We start from the raw sequence: 18,178 nt of genomic DNA, 5'->3' as shown, positions 1-18,178 counted from the left end.
TCATATATCTAGTGGTCTCCATGTAACATAGCAGGATATGGTGGCAAACACTACAGGCTCTGAAGCCATACTTCCTGTGTTCAAGTCTAGGCTCTTTCATTTACTTAATGTATAATCTAGGGCAGTTTATTTAAACTCTTTTTGCTTTCGTTTCCCTATCTGTAAAAGGCAGATAATAGCACCTAGTGCTATTATCCAAGAATTGTCATGAGGTTAATGAATTAATATTTGTAAAGCCCTTAGAATAGTGCCCGGCACATGGTAATGATTCAATAAAGAAGATTATTATTAATTACAGTAATTAAAATTATAACAATTTTATATGTATCACAATTATTCATATCACAATTTTAAGTATAATCTTTAACACGTAAGTAGGTAAAACTTCTGATTTAATAGCCCAGGGAGTCAGTGCTAATCCTGTTACTCTTTACCAACTTTCTGAATGTAGTACACTCAGATTGGTGAAACCAACTCTGTGTTCCAGTGGCAGAGTCCAGCAAGTGAATTCATCATATTTTTCAAGGCAGTTCATGGGGTTATAAATACTAAGTGAATAGGATCATAATTAATTCTTTGGGAAGAACTTGGAGCATATCAAGTTTTAATGTTTAAAACGTTTAAAAGACTGATTGTTAGTGCTTTGGGAATGGAGTAAGCATATAACAGAAGTAAGTAAATATTTTTCTCAGTGTTGTACTCATTCAACCAGGAGAGCTTGAATTATTATTATTGTGAAAATAATCCATAAACACTTTTCATTTATTTTAATAAATTATTAAAGTTTAAAACTACCTGTTTTTTAATTATAAAATTCATCAAAAAACTATAAAGCATAATACAATAAATATTTTACTCATTACTTAATTTTAGCAAATCTGACAATGTTGACAGATAGGCTTCAAATTTTAAAACAAAAATTTACAAATGCATTGGAAGCCCTTGTGTATCCCAGTCTGATTCCATCACAATCTATCTCCATACCTTCATCGCTCCCTTGCCAGGGGAAACCATGATTCTGATGTGAATTTTTACAGTCCCATTCATTCCCATGATTTTATGTCTGTACTAAGATGGATGCATCCACAAAAAAAGTACTACCTGTTGTATTTTTAAAACATTATATAAATGGCATATAAATGTCTCAAAACTATTTTTTCATTATTTTTCTGTTTAGTAAATTGTATTGGTTTATAGTATACATAAAATAAAACAGTCATTGTATGTATACAAGTTAAGGGATTTTACACATGAATATGCCTGTGTAAACAGCACTCCATTCAAGATAGAGAACACTTTCATCATTCCCAAAATGTTCCCTTGGGTCGACTAAAGTCAATTCCCTACTTATACCATACCCCAAGTAGTCATCATTTATTCAATTTCTATCACTATGGATTAGTTTGAACTATTCCAAAACTTCATAGAATGAATTGTTACAGTAGGTACTCTTTTGTGTCTGTCTTCTTTCACTCAGCGTAAGTTTTTGAGAATTCTCCCTGCTCTTGTGTGTATTAGCAATTTATTCTTATTTTATTGCCAATTTGTATTTCATTGCTCAAATAGACCACAACTTGTTTATCTACTCCTGTTGATTGTCATTTGGACCCTCTATTTTTGTCCGTTATGAATAAAGCTGCTAAGAACATTAATACAACTTCTTTTCTGAAAGTATATTTTAATTTCTCTTAGATACATGACTAGGAGTGGTAATGTTGGGTAGTATGGTAATAATGGTAGTATGTTTAACTTTATGAGAAACTGCCAAACTGTTTTCCAAATGGATTGTACCATTTTATACTTCCAGTTCCAGCTGCTCCAAATCCTTACCAAGACGACTTGATATTTTGTTAATTTTAATGTTAATCATCCCATTGGGTGTGTAATGGTATCTCATGATTTTAATTTGCATTTCCTTGATAACTAATGGTATTGAACATCTTTTGTATTGGTGCTAAATATCATTTGACATATTGGCTATCTTTGTGTGTGTGTGTTATACTTTGTAAATATACATATATTCTGGATATAAGTACCAGGACTTGTATCCTATTACATGCATTGTGAATATTTTCTCCTATTCTTCCAGCCTGTGGCTTGACTTTTCATCTTATTTATTTATTTACTTATTTATTTATTTAGAGATAGAGTCTCACTCAGTTGTTCAGGCTGGAGTGCAATGGCATGATCACAGTTCACTGCAGCCTTGACCTCCTGGGTTCAAGAAGCAATCCTCCCACCTCAACCTCCCCAGTAGCTGGGACCACAGGCATGTGCCATCACACCTAGCTGATTTCTAAATTTTTTGTAGAGATGGGGTTTCCCTGTGTTGCCCACGCTGGTCTCAAATTCCTGGGCTCAATTGACCCTCTCACCTTGGCCTCCCAAAGTGCTGAGATTATAGGCATGAGAGACCATACCTGGCCTTATTTTCTTAACAGTGTCTTTTGAAGAGCAAGAAATTATACTTTGATGAAGGACAACTTATCAAGTTTTTCCTCGATGTTTTATTTTGGTTTATATTCTAAGAAATCTTTGCTTATTGAAAGTTCATGAAGAATTTTTCTTACTTTTATCCCCATAAGCTAAATAGTTTTAGCCTTTACATTTAGGTCTGAGATCCATTTCAATTTAATCTTTATGGGTATTCCCATAAAGGTGATGATTCGTGATTTTTCATATAGACATCTAGTTGTTCCAATACTGTTTTTGGAAAGACTATATGTTCCCTATTGAATTATTTTATCATCTTTGTTGAAAACCAATTTACCATCTGTGTGCAAGTTTATTTTTGGACCTTTTTTTCTGTAAATGAATCTATAGATCTATAGTGTAAATCTTTCAATTTTGTTCTATTTTAAATTGTTTAGTCACTCTAGGTCTTTTGCAACATATAAACTATAAAACTAGTTCATCAATTTCTTTAAAAAAGTCCTATGGAATTTTTATTGAGATTTCACTGAATCTATAAATCAATATGAAGACAATTAACATCTTAACAATACTGAGTTTTGAGTTTATGAAAATGAATTTTGGAGAAATTTATTTTAATCTTAATTCCCATCATTAATGTTTAGTGGCTTTTAAGTATATCGATCTTGCACATACTTTGTTAAATGTATCCTAAGCTTTTCATGTTTGTGGATGCTTTTTTAAAAATTTAATTTAATTTAATTTTAAGTTCTATACCTGTGAGGACTTGCAGGTTTGTTACATAGGTAAGTGTGTGCTATGGTGGTTTGCTGCACCTACCAACCCATCACCTAGGTATTAAGCCCCTCATGCATTAGCTATTTATCTTGATGCTCTCCCTTGCCCCTGGATGCTATTGTTAATGGTATTTTTAACTGCAATATTCCAGTTGTTCATTACTAGTGTGTAGAAGTAGATTTTTGTATCTTGACCTTATATCCTGTGAATCTTTTTTTAAAGCTACTTGTTATATCTAGTAGCTTTTTTGGTAGATTTCTTAAGATTTTTCTCATACATGATATATTTTTCTCTACTCACATAAACAGTTTTATTTCTTCCTTTACACAATATATTCCATTCATTTCTTTTTCTTTCCTTATCATAATGGCTAGAAACACCAGTAGAATGTTGAATACAAGTTGTGAGAGAAGGCATCCTTGCCTTTTTCTTGATGTTAGGGTGAAAACCTTCAATATTTCACCATTGAGCATAATATTAGCTCCAGCTTTTTTCGTAATTGCTTTTGGTCAGTTTGAGGAAGTGCTTTCAGCACTTTGAATGTGTCATTCTATTTTCAGTTGGTTTGCACTGTTTCTGAAGAGTAGCCAGAATATTTTCTTTTCTGTCATCCCCAGAACAGGAATCTCTCTTCTTGGTTGCCTTTAAAATTGTTATCTTTATCAGTGACTTGCCTTGATTATGCAAGTAATTGATCATGATATGCCTTGGTATAGGGGTGTGTGGGTGTGTGTGTGTGTGTGTGTGTGTGTGTGTCTGTGTGTGCTTATGCAGAAATTATTGTGGGTACAGAAATGAGAGTAATGATAGTGTGTATGCATGTGTGTGCACTTATCTGCCTAGATTTCTTTGAGATTCTTGAATCTATAGATTCATATTTTTCAAATAGAAATATTTGGACATTATTTCTTCAAGTATTTTTTCTGCCCTCCTCCACCCCTAGTTCTGTAATTTGATTACACTTATGATAAACAATGTGAATTGATCTCACAGGTTACTGAGAATCTTTATTGTGTTTTCAGGCCTGTTTTGTCTCTATGCTTCAGTTTAGATTTCTATTCCTGTTCTTTAAGTTTGCTGATTTTTTTCTTCTCCAGTGTCTAATTTGCTCTTAATTGCATCCAGTAGCATTCTGACATCAGCTATTATGGGTTTTAGCTTTAAAAGTTTATTTTAATTGTTTGTAGTTTCCAGTAATATTTATATTTGTTTCCCCTGTTAACATATTTTAATAGCTATATTAAAAGTTCTTGTCTGCTAATTATATCCATTTTTATTTATATGTGTGTTTCTAATAATGGATCCTTCTCCTGGTTATGGGTTGCTTTTTTCTGCCTAGTAATTTTTAACTGAATATCGGGCATTGTGAATGTTACATTATTAAATGCATTTACTTGGTTTAATTTTATAAGGGCTGGGATTTTTCTTTTTCTGTAATGTAGTTTAATTTGATGTTTCACAACTTTTTTAAAAATGTTTTGTTGGGAGAGTCTAGTTTACTGGAGCTTCTGTAGGGTTTCTGTTGAAATCCCAGGTGTTGTTCTCCACTCAAATTTCATTTAAGAATTTTTTGAAGTTTTGAATTTAGAAATTGATTCAATCAATTTAGAAATTGTTTTATAATATAGTTTTATAATATAGTCTTGAACCCTACTAATGTGGTCTATTTCTCCACTTAAAGAGGTGTTTTGTTTTGTCCGTCAATTCCATATTTTCTCCAAAAATGTTTCAGGCACATAAATATCCTCTCTGCCTGCCAGTGAATAACTCACACATAATTTGGTCACAAATAAGATCTCATTATGTCATTAGATTTTCTCTGCTGTACTTTTTCCAGCTTCTCAAGTAAATGTTTACTATGTTTATATTTGAGGATATACATTTTAGGCCTCTAAGCTTACCTTTATGTAACTTTATCAAAATTTTATAAAAGGTGCTTTAACATCATTCAATTCTGTTATATAATTTTCATTGAGATTCTTCATATTAATCTGTGTGATAGTTAGATATGTATTGTTTCAAATATAGCTTAAAAATTATTTTTTTGTAAATGTTTTACTTAACTGTCTTGTAGTCAGATAAATGGCTATGTATGATACTGAGTCTGAAATTATTTTCAACTTCCTTTGTGACACAGGAAGCAGTCATTCTTTGTGACTGATCCATGAGAACGTCAAAAGAATACGTGTTCTTTTTTTAGGGTATAAGAATTTCTCTCCCTAGAGAAATATTAATTCATATGTGTAGATTTTCTAATTCATTTATTTTATTTTCATATCATTAATTTATCTTCCTGATCTAAAACTTCTATTATTTTACAGGTATGTCTAATTTGTAATAAATACATTAAATTTCTTTGGTATATTTCAGTATTTTGAGGTCATATTTATCATCTATTCTATCATTTATTTTTACTTAAAACTGTAATTATCTTTTTTTAACCAAGAGATATATGGGTTTGAAATGAAGATATAGAAAAATTTAAAAGTGCTGTACTTCTTTTAAACATATTATTTTTGCTTGGAAAAACTTTATTTGAATATCATAAAGATGAAAATTTAGAAAAATGTGGTTTATATAATAAGGAATTAGGTTGGAAATGCCTCAAAGTCAATAATCATATTTACTTTGTTTTCCTTTTTTAAAGTTACAAGAAAAATACTGAATGTGAAATTCCACTAACAACTAAGGAATAATTCCCTCTATTCCCATTAGGCTAATTTGAAACTAATCATTATGATTATAATTCTGTATTCTGTATATTTTTCAAGTGGCTGTGTGAATCAATAGGTCATATTTTTGGCATATTTGAATTCTTACAGAAAAAAAACATCATAACTGCTATCAATATTGACACAGGAGCTAGAAAGAAATTATTTAGGCAAATAGGGAAGGTAAAAGAGTCCTTGGCAAGATTTCCCTTTTAATAAAAAGCAGCCCCCAAATTATTTCTTTTCTAACAAGGAGCAGCCTGAAAAAATCGAGCTGCAGACATAGATAAGCAAGCTGGAAGCATTTGTTCCAATAGATAAAGGCTACCTGGGGGCCAGGTATGTTGAACATGGAGGGTCCATCTTCCCTTTTCTTTGTCACCACATGTACAGTAAAAGAAACAGGCAATATGGCGCCAGCCAGGTAGAAAACTCATCTGCATAATAAAAGATTAGAGTACGAGTGGCCAGATTTTCATGTACTATGCAAATAGCACACCTGGTCCGACCAATCTTTTGTGCCCTATGTAAATCAAACACCGCCTCCTCGAGCTCATCTGTAAAACCTCCTGCACTTCACGACGGAAGTGGCAACCTATTTTCTCTGGGGCCCCTCTCTGTAGCAACAGAGCTTTTCTCTTTCTTTCGCCTATTAAACTTCTGCTCTTAACCTCACTCTGGTGTGTCAGCGTCCTTAATTTCTTGGTGTGAGACAAGGGACCTTGGGTATTACCTCAGACAAATGACGCCGCTTCATTATCATTATGTATATTACAATCTAAACCTCACTGAGTGTTTACTCTGAACTAAGACTGCTCTACAAACATGTGAGGTAGCTATTATAATTATCTCCATATTAGGAATGAGGAAATTGAGGTACAAACTGGTTATTGCTTTTTGCCCAAAAATCACAAAATTAGTAAATACAGATGGATACCCATCCAATCTGGTCCCAGATTTTAAAAATGCTTACTTATACAAATTTAATTATAGCAGATGAATTAATAAGAGAAAGAATGAAAAAGAATGAACAGTAGAAAGACTAATTAATCTGAAAGTTCACGCAAGTAGGCTGTTTTCACATGTCCAAATTCCCTACAGTCCATGTACATGTTAAAAAGTTTTGAAATGGAAGTGAGCGCAAAATAGGATTTAAAAAACTGTCTTCTTGAAGCCTGTTTATTCCCAGACTTCTGCGTGCTTCCTTTCAACATAAAATAAGGATGGTACCTACCTGTGAAAGGAACTTGAACTCTAGCCAGATAGACTCGGATTTGAATTCCAGACTACCAATTACTCTCTGTGAGAATTTGGGCAATCTTCGTCATCCCTCCCTGCTTCCATTTCCTACCCTTTTAATGGAGTTCATCTCATAGGTGTGGTTTAAATTAGATAACACGCCAACTCTTGTTACGATTCCAGCACAGTGCCAGGCACACTTTAAAGATTCAAATATTCAATTACAGAATCTTTCTCGTATTTTTCTTTTATATCTTCTAGTTCTCCTTTTTGTCCTCTTCCTTCTCTCCTTTTCTTACTCTTCCCCCTTTTTTTGATTATTAGTAGGGTAAAGGACTTGATAGTATTTGATTATATATACATACACACACACACACATATATATATATAGAAATGCTATGGAGCTTTTTTGACTTTAACAATCTCTTCTCTTTTTTAGCTTTATTTTCATAATTCCATAAATTCCAGTGTTCTTTTTTCTTTCATTTTTAATATTTTAATATTTTTTACTTTCTAAACTTTTCTTCTTTAATATTACTGTATTCATCAAGAATTATTTTTACTCTCTTAAATTCATTCTAAGAGCTTATTTACCTCTAAAATCGTCTGTGGTTTTTGTTACTTATTTTCATATGATTAGCAGAACTCTAACTGGCTAATAGTGAATTGGGACATATGATGATTATGACCTTTCTTTATCACGAGCATTTTACACTATTCAAAGCATGTCATTTGACTTATGGAGAGACGGGCATAACGTTATGGAAAGAGTACTTTTCGGGAGCCATAGAAACTCAGTTTTAACTTCAGCTTCAACTTTTACTAATGTGGTTTCAGGCACAACAATTAAGCTTTCATTATCTTTCCTTTAATACAGGACCCTGCCGATCTTAAAGAATTTTGTAAGGATTAATAAGGTTGATGGATTTAAAAGTACTCTAAAAAGTTTATAATTTACTAAAATGACTTCCCAATCCAATAAAACTTTTAGTGAAATTAAAAGAATTTAAGGTTGTGACTTTAGAAACATAATCTTGTTAATAGAAAATAATGCTTTTTTTTTTACCTTCTATGAAATGAGTTTCATTTTCAGAGGACAATATCACACATACTGACTTAGAATGTCCAGGTAATCTTCTGAAATGAAAATATTCTTGACTTGTTTTCCAAATTATATCTTATATTATTCGTGTACCTGTCTACACATTCATTTTAATCAAAAATTCGTTGAACAAGCACTAAATATTTTACTTAGTAAAGTATCAATAGTCTTACTTACCAGAAGTCAATATATCTGCCACAATTTTCTCTTCAGTCTGTGCATGCAAAACAGACATACAAATATGACACTAATACGCAAAAAGTACAATACAATCTTAAAATGGGATGCATTATCTTTTTGATAAACATTACACATTGACCAGTCTTGGTAAAAGATTATCCTAACTTTGTAAAGTTCACTGTAATTTTCAAAACATTTTCCTATATGTAATCTAATCTGTTCCTCAGAACATCTCCATGAGCTGGTGGGTGTATTATCCAGATTCTACGTGGAAACTCTATCCATATTTATAAAGTCATTTACCATGAAATATTACTTGTCCTAAGAAGCCAAGATTATGCTTTATAAACTTTTTTCATATTTTCACTTTTAAATATAATTCAGTTGAGAATTTCAAATCGTTGTATCCTAAGTTTCTTAAAATATTTCACTGAGTTTTCTCAAAGTTAGCTAATGAAAATGGACATGATCATCAGAATAACAGCTTTGATTTATAGAATACTTTGCTGAACTTAAATTTCATTTTAAAATCTAGTGTTTGGTACAATATGTGGAATGAATCACCATCTCCCTTATGAAGAGGTCAACGTTTAATTAGTTTTTCTGCAAAAGACTTATACATTTCACCTACAAACTGAAAGAAGAAAATGAAGCATTTTAAAGCAGAATGAAAGTAGAGGTGATACCCACAGCTGCTCTTGTCTCTGGCAAAGCATTCTGAGAGGCTCCAGTTTCATTTGGTTCATATGAAACACATGTTGCTCATTTATTGTACACGTGCTTCAACGTATTTTGACAAATCTGATCTAAAAATGTTACAGATGTTCTTCATTATTTTAATTAGCACTTAGTAGCCACCTATAGAACCTGGGTATAAATTGGCCCTTTCACAATATCATTAGAAGAAAATTTAGCTATCATTAATGTCTGGGTTTCAACTAAATTTTAGTTAGTGTCTTGATATAGCTAGCTATGCATATTTTATAAATGCTCTGTTACAATTTTTTTTATAATGAAGCCAAATCTTTTACAAACATGTTTTAAATAATTTTAGGTAGATCTAAAATTGTTATGATCCTGACTAATGTCTTTTAGAGATTCACACATTATTCAATATATATCCTGAAATTAGGCAGCAATATTATAATTCGAGTACTTGCTAGAAATGACTCTCAGGACTATTCTCTTTTTACTGAAGCAGAATCTGCATTTTAACACAATCACCAGGTACTTTGTATAAACATTAAAGTTTGATAAGCATGGTTCGAAGAGACTTAATATTCAAATTGTGTTTTATGTATACACATATGCATATATACATGTGTCAAACTCTATCTTCTAAACATCTGATTTATACAGATATAATAGAAAGTGGACTGGCCTGTAGATTGAACTATGTTTTAAAATCATTTGATACACTGAAAAGTAACCTCACCAGTACTTCCCGCAGGTTATGTTATCTGTCTTTAATGAATACAAAACCCCATACTGGCTTGCCATATATTTTCAATAACTGACATAAAGGAAACTAAAGAACGTATAACCCCAGCTTGAATCTTTTAGAGTTCTCCTCATTTTTTATTGTTTTTGGTAACTTTCTATAAACTTATTAGCTGTAACAGTAGTGGATTGTATTTATTTGTACTTCCTTGCCATGAAAAAAAAAGGAAGTAAATTTTACACTTTTGTAGAGACTGTGAGACTAAGGGCTTTAATTTCTTGGATAGTATATCCCACATTAAAATTACTTATGGATGTCTTAAGAAATAATTATATCTTAATTATTTATATTATATAAATTATGTCATATTATCCTTGTAGGTATATCTTTATTTTATATATTCTATGTGAGGATTAGTACAATTATTATGTCTTAATAGGAGATACAAAATCAAATTTTTATTTATATAGGAACTTCTGAAATTATGCTGCAAGATAATTCATTAAAATTCAATTTTATTGGCCATAGCATTTCTTATATGTATATTCCAGCGGAAATAAGCATAAGATATACTTCTTATCTTAGAAGAGAATAATTAATACTATTTATTACTCTTAATTGAAATCTATGACAAAATAAGTTCATATAATTCAAAACTTACCACATTGTCACTATTTAATAAGATGGAGGCTGAAAGATTTTCTTTAAAGAAACCTTGAATTTGCTATACATGGTTAATTTCTTTGTTTTCAGTTCCACCAAATATACTGCTCAAAATCAACCTTGGGAAATGAAATGACGGCCATTTAACATAATCCATTTGGAAGTCTCTGTTGGCACCACAGCAGCACATCATTGGTTTACAAGCTTGAAACATACACAGTGTTTTTATTACTCTTTTGATACATTTTTGCTGAAGAAACTCTTCAGAATTGTTAATATTAGGTTGACTATATCTAATGGGCAAATACTCTGATACATTTACTACACATTTGAATATACAATACAAGGGGTACAACTTGTGTTTTAAAGTTTACAAATGTAGGTTTGCTAGAATGGTACTCTGTAACTTCATGTGTGCAATTGCACTTTTAATTTTTCTTTTAAGGTTCTCAAACTGAAGATCACAATGCAAATTAAATAGCCCTAAGTGTCCCTGAAGAGCTACTGTGTGTTGTATAAAGGCTAAGTAATCCCTGCAGTGTCAGGGGGTTACTGTTCAGCTGTTCGGGATCATGAGATATCGCAGCACTCATAAAACAGAGGACTCAAAACACAGGGGTGTACATGGAAGTACAGATCATTATGACAGTCCTGGAAATTATCCACAAGAAACATCAATACCCTGTAAGCCAAAACAACACTACTGAATCAACATTTACAACTTTTGCTCGAAATTAAACCCAATACATAGGGAAAATTCACATTGAAACATTAATATTAATATAATAATAATTTTCTATTTGGCTTATTCCAAAATATGGAGGACTTCAAAAACATATGGGATGTCTTTTCTTAAGCATTTAAAATGCATAATATTCATTCTGTACAAAACAAATAATTATTCTGTATTAGCTATTTTCTAGAACTAGTCTTAAAATGTTCAATCCATTTGGAAAGGCACAGGTAGGGAAGCATAGATATTTCTTTAAGGTTGCACATTTCAATTCGGAAGAATGAGGCGGTAACTTTGGCCCCTGGGATTTAAAAATCTCTTCCAATTGTATCCTTTGGTCTGAATATTTACATAGTGGTTTCTTCCCATTCAAGCTCAACATCACCTATAACAGAAAGTAACATGTTACAAGAGAGTATTGAAGTTAACAGTTCAAAACTGAAATGTTTCATGATAAAAATATAATGTAGATGGAAAGGGTATTATTAGCCCAACTTGGATTAGAGAAAAGTTAAAGAAAAAAAAACTGATCTGTGCACTAATCCAGCTTCTTAAACATTTTTAACATATGGTTATTCTGAAATTTATGTTCCTACCATAGGTGGTAAACTAGTAAGCTGGGTACGTATTGTTGTTTCTGTTTACCTTCCATGGCGTCCAAAGAGTCCATCTTCTGAAGTGCTGAATAGTTAACAAAACAGATGGGCTGATTACTTCCCTTATTTGATAAGAGATCCAGAATGCACTGGTGTAAAAGGATATACTGTGCCTAGACACCAAAGACAGAGTGGTTAAACAAATAGATTGATGAAGAGTTTTATAAAGGGAGTTTATATTGTTAAAGCTAAAAGCAGTACTGAATTCTTCAAATAAATAGCTAAGTTACAGACACAGAATTTATCATAGTGTAGATATGATTTTCTACCATTTCAAATATGAGGCTTTCTAAATTCCTGTGGTCTCTTGAAGCTTCAAGTTTTTTTCTAACACTTGTCACTAAACACCAAGTATTAATATATTCTTTCTTGCTGTTATTATAAGAAGTAGAAAATTATATTACATAAATTTGTTTACGAGTTTTTTTCCTGTTAGATCTAATTGGTAAATTCTCTTACAGTTTTCTCGTTAGAATGACTGTTGGAATACAAATGCTAAATTTACTTTTGAAATCTGTGAGTCAGCATATCTATACATGATCAGCGCATTTAAAATATGTTTAACAAATCTGTTAGTCACCTGGATATGTGGCCTGCTTAAGATCAATTATCTGGTCCTGATTTGTAAATACAAGGCATTGGGTCATTGAAATACCCAAACATCCAGGTGCTGGACAAAGACTCCTAACATTGCATCTGAATGTTTGGGCTAAATTCAGTACCATTTGGATCCTTTAAATGTTTTCAATATAATTCAATAACCTACTAGCATCTCTGAGTTTGGACCTTATCAAAAGTAGTTAAAGCTAAAAAAAAGTATATTTCAAATCACCCTCATTTGCGCATAACAAACATATCTGACTTTAAAGGAATATCACCAAATGTTTAAGACATATATTCAAATTGACAATAATTTAAATAGAACATTCTCAAAAGTGATCAGCCTCAGAGGTTATATTCGTATCTATTGCTACTGTACCTCAAAACCTTTTGGAACTCCTCTATTGAAATTGTCTTCAGAAGTTGTTTGTCCTTATTAGGAATATCTATTTCTTTGTGGATTACAAAATGTTTCCAAGAACATCTCATTACTGGAACGTCAGTTTTATAAAGGCAGAACTCTGTCATATTCACTGCTATATTCTGATTACCTATAATAGTGCCTGGCACATAGTAGTTGCATAATAAGTGTTTGTTGACTTAGTCTCATTTAATTCTCACAGCTAGTCAACTTTTACCATTTAAGGGCAGATGTAATTTAAAGAAAATTCAAATGTCATTAGATGTTACGTTTTGTAAATGAGGTGGATGATCTAGTTTATAGAATTCAATTTTGGTAAGAATTGAAGTGTTGTTATAAAGCAATAAAATTTCTATTGAAATTGCTAGTAAGTTACTTCTCAAGGTAATTCCAAGAGTGTGTTTTCAAACATACATGACACAATGAATTACATTATTGGCAGAAATATGTTGACACAATATAATCCTTTTGGAAATCATTTAAATTTATAGGTTCTAGTATTTTAAAAAAAAACATATTTGAATTTGAAGTCACATTTGATATGTGAAACTTCTGACTGTCCTGATTTCATCTTCTCCACTGGAAAGAATGATAGGTGTAAACTTTGCCAGCAGAGCAGGCTGAACTCTGCGAGACAGTCCTACAGGTTCCAAGGTCTCTCTGCCATTATGTGTTATTGCCAAGAAAGCAGCATACTGTTGTGAAAAAGTTTAATTCCAGTTTCTGCCCTAGAGAGCCATATTACCTTAAGAATTAAACTCTTCTGATGCACAATTTCCTCATCTGGGGGTGGGAGTGTGTGTCATAAATCCTGTATTGTAAGATTTAAAGGATTTAACGTACGTAACATGCCTGACAAAAAACTGGACATCCAAAATATGTTAACTTTTTTCTTTTTCTTCCCCTATATGAGTTCACACCAATAAATTTCCACTTCTTTGAGGCACTAAAAGTATCTCAGGATATTAGCTCACTACAGAGAGTTCTCTCAGAAAGGCCTTTCAAATTTCCTGGGGCTACAATGTGTTGTTGTTGGTTTTGTTGTTGTTGTTGTTGTTGTTTGAAACAGAGTCTCGCTCTGTCGCCCAGGTTGGAGTGCAATGGCACAGTCTTGGCTCACTGCAACCTCTGCCTCCCGGTTTCAAGGTATTCTCCTGTCTCAGCCTCCGGTGTAGCTGGGATTACAGGCACGCGCCACCACACCCGGCTGATTTTGTATTTTTAGTAGAGACGGGGTTTCACCGTGTTGGTCAGGCTGGTCTCGAACTCCTGACCCCTGGTGATCCACCCACGTCGGCCTCCCAAAGTGCTGGGATTACAGGCATAAGCCACCGTGCCCAGTGCCCAGTGCATTGTTTTTTGAGTGTAATAAATCAAAGCTTTCTCCTGGGTAAGGGCCATACCCCTCAGTGCCTTTTAGTGGCAGTATGTTCTGAAGTTGCTGCCGTAGTATGTGCTAAGACAGGAATATTCCTCATAGAAACTGCAATCAATCTGGAGTGCAGGAGAAGAAAATAAGAAACTGCTCTTGTGCAAGGAAATGCTGGTTTGTAAGGACTGGAGGCAAGGTGTGGTCATTTTCCTGTCTGTCATCACAGGGAAAAAACAGTAAAGAGCCTAACTTCTGGGAACTAAGACAGATCAAAGAGGGCTTCCGAGTACCTGATTTTCAGCAAGGAGAGAATCAGAAAAATCTCATTGGACATTTACTGCCTGCTGGGCACCATGTTGGTGATTCACAAACTTTCTCTTATTTAATACTGATAACAAGTTTGTGAAAAGTGTAACAGGGCTATTTTACAAAAGAGACATAGCTCAAAGAGGCTAATTAAACAAAGTCACAGAGCCAACAATTAGCAGAGCTGTATTCTGAATTTAGTTCTCTGACTTCAAAAACCTTCTTTCTAATACCCGTCCCACCCCCAAATCCCCATCCCAAGCTGTGACAATTTGCTATGGCTGGTTAAACAGAATAATGTATGAAGTTTATAACATATTTTGACTACTAAATTGGGTAAAATTATTAATAGACATTCTTGAACACACTCTTTACAGAATTTAATTCTATAAAGTTGCAGAGCATGGAAGTTTTTTCAACTTTTACTGTTTGAAGATTGACTCTAGACTCTAGAAGGAAACCATCAGTTCCATCCTCTATCCTACCCAAGAGAGCAAACCCTTAATTTCATTGAGAGCACTGATCCCCAGTGTCTATGTGTACACCTAGGGACATGGGAGGAAAATGTTAGCTTTCTATTTATCTTTATTTTTAACTAAAAATGAGAAGGAAATTGAATTTTAATAATGAGTAATAGTTGGATTGATATTAGAACCTTCATAAGACCCCTTGATAAAGACCAGCTACCTAATTTGTTAGCCAAACTTGGATTAGAGAGAATGCAAAATGTAAAGTTCCACTACAAAATGTAAAGTTCCTGTCTCAAAATGTAATTTTAAGATTTTCAAGACAGTGACAGCAAACATTAAACCAATTTCAGGGCCCTTTTAAGTGTGAGGACCTGTGAAACTACCCATGTTGCCTACCCATGAAGCTGGCCCTGGTCATGTATAATATTCCATTTCTGAATCTTGGGGGAAGGGTGACATTTAACTCATTTGTTAATTCAGTATATGAGGGAATGTATATGCATTATATTACCTAGTTTACCTAACTAATTATCACAGAATTCAAGTAGTTAAGGAAAATTCCTACAAAGAGACTGTGGATTAAAGATAATATTTATCATGCAAGCCCAAATGAATGACAAAAAATTGGCAAGACTAACACATTCATCATACTCCTGGAATACTCTTGTAGCCATACTATGAGGTAAAAATAACAACAATGTAATCAGACCTGACAAAAAGCTAGATCAGTTTTTTAAAAAAGCATAAAAATGTAAAATATATACTTAAAACCACTATCAAAAGAGAAGTATTTTGTCCTAAGTATATATTTTCTTTTTTGAGAATACCTAATAATAAGTAGCCTTAGCAATTAGCAAGGTTTTGAAAATATTCTTTATTCAATATTTATCTCATGCTTTTCAATTTCTTATTTTATTTATGTTTATAATTTACATAACTAAATAATCTACATTTAAAGATAAATATATCTGTATTACAGTAGAAGCTCAAATATCTTTCCTAAAAGGGACATTTGTCCAAAAAGTTTGGATATCTCTGGTCTAGAACAGAATCTTCCAAGGAGGATTAATGTTCCATGACATGGTATTACAGGTTTGAATCAAAAATGGTTGAAGAGTTCTACAATCATTGAAGTTTAGGAAAAGTTGTCCATAGGGCTCTGTCTTTGTAATTGTCAGTGAAATTAACATTAAGACCGTGAAAATTTATGTGTTTAAAAAATCAGTTTAATTCTTTCTCATACTTATTTTAGCAGATAACTCTTTTTCTGAAATGTTTAACTACTTTGATACCACCTGTGTTTTCTAGAATGTAACCTGGAAAATACTGTTACAGCAGGCCTGCGTATTTACTGCAAGAAAATCTCTATTTGTGTAGCATACAAATTCCAATCCAAAGCTACAGATAGGAATATTGTGTATATTGTAGTTATACAGACTAGGGCTTGAATTTTGGCTCTGGCACTTACCAGTAATATTATCTTGGAATATCATTTAACTTCTTGGAACATGTGCTTCCCTGTTTGTAAAGCAGAGCCAGTAATATTTATGTTTTTACTGGCCCTGCCTTACAAATAAAGAATTTAACTTAATAAAGATTAAATAAGATAATACATGTGAAGGGTCTAGTATAGCTCCTGGAACCCAGTAGACACTCAGTAGAGGGTTTTAAGCCTCATTACCATAGTACTGTATGATTGTTTAAAATAAAAATTGTATATATTTTGTAAATATTTTTTGCCTATAAGCCAAAACAACAAACAAAAAACTCCCAGTTAATAGTTGATAGCATGCTACAATAAACTTTATTAGTACTGGTATGCAATAGGGATAAATATGGAGAAGTAAAACCCATAGAACTTCATTACAGTCAATATTTTAAACTGTTTTCTCATTTATAACTTTTCAGAAGATAATGATATTGAAAAGATATTGATTTGAGTTCATTTCCAGATATCCCAAAGTTGCTAAATGATAAAGATAAATCAATTTTATAAGTTATTTCCTACATGCCTATCTGTATAACAAGTTAAGATGAGCCATCAGTAACAATGCTGCAGGATGACTATGGCATGTGGGCATTAGTTCTCCTATAATCTCTATCAGCTGCCCTCCCGAATCCTCCCCAAAAGGCTTATAATGTAGGAAAAGAAGGTGTCCACAGCTTCAAGCTCATGTCCATCCAGATTGCTGCCACTAAGATCTCCCATGTGGAAATTCTAGAACTTTAGAATGCAGTTCAGGTTTAGAGATCTTACCAGATTCTGCACCATGCACATCCTTTCACTTCTCAGTTCAGCTACTAGTCCATATATATCCACAAAATCATGGTCATTTATATGTTGTGTTAAATGGTCCAGAGCAATAAAAACTCCAGTTCTTCCAACTCCAGCACTACAGGAAGAGTAAATTACATGAAAATTATTCAGCAAAGGGTTGTTCATTTTGATGGGGATAAAGATAATGAGCTATGATAGCAATAAATTCTAACAGTTTCTTCTCTTATGTGGAGGCAGATTTTCTTTGGAGTTTCTTTGGATTTTTTATGGTTACCAAGACTGTGTTTAAACAAGGCAAGATGATTATCATTAATATGCTATCAAATATTTGAGTTTCTCTTTCTTTAATCAGTGGAACTTAACCTCTTATTTGTTAATATTTTAGGGGGTGTTGTTGAAGTATAGAGATTTTTTTAAATCATTGAAAATTCTTAATACCAGAGACTCTGTATTGACCAAATATTCAGTTACCAGAAGAAATGCTAAATGTTACAAATGTAGAATATTAAACTCATACAGCATTTTCTTTGCTTCTTTTTGAAAAATAGTGTTGCAATTGTCCTTTTCACTTTCTCTAGAATTTATTTTGCCTCCTATAGATAATAAAATTGAAAAACTATTTTCATTTAAAAAATTACATTAATACTCAAAGACAGGTATATGCTCCATAGAAACTGTTAACTGATAAACCTCACAAGATTGATTCAATTAATTCCTATTGTCAGAAATTCCTATTATCAGAAAGACAAGATTCCTAGGAAATTAAATGGTTAATAGAGGAAGTTAATCGAAAAAA

The 18,178-nt window shown here is 32.6% G+C and overlaps 1 protein-coding gene across 1 annotated transcript in view; it reads right to left on the bottom strand.

The window, feature by feature from the left end:
* Positions 1–10,381: 10,381 nt before the first annotated feature.
* PTPRQ (protein tyrosine phosphatase receptor type Q) overlaps positions 10,382–18,178 on the bottom strand; it is a 217,690-nt gene continuing 209,893 nt past the window's right edge. Inside the window, exons 43-45 of the mRNA XM_054443718.1 lie at positions 17,362–17,497; positions 11,925–12,048; positions 10,382–11,664 (exon numbers count right to left, since the gene is read on the bottom strand). Coding sequence (XP_054299693.1) covers positions 11,627–11,664; positions 11,925–12,048; positions 17,362–17,497 — 298 coding nt within the window. The 3' untranslated portion in view covers positions 10,382–11,626. The remainder of the gene's footprint in view (positions 11,665–11,924; positions 12,049–17,361; positions 17,498–18,178) is intronic.

The sequence above is a fragment of the Pongo pygmaeus genome, chromosome 10 (assembly GCF_028885625.2).
Source record: "Pongo pygmaeus isolate AG05252 chromosome 10, NHGRI_mPonPyg2-v2.0_pri, whole genome shotgun sequence".
Taxonomy (NCBI): Eukaryota; Metazoa; Chordata; class Mammalia; order Primates; family Hominidae; genus Pongo; species Pongo pygmaeus.
Note: the sequence above shows the minus strand (reverse complement) of the source record. Positions and strands in the feature narration are given on the sequence as shown.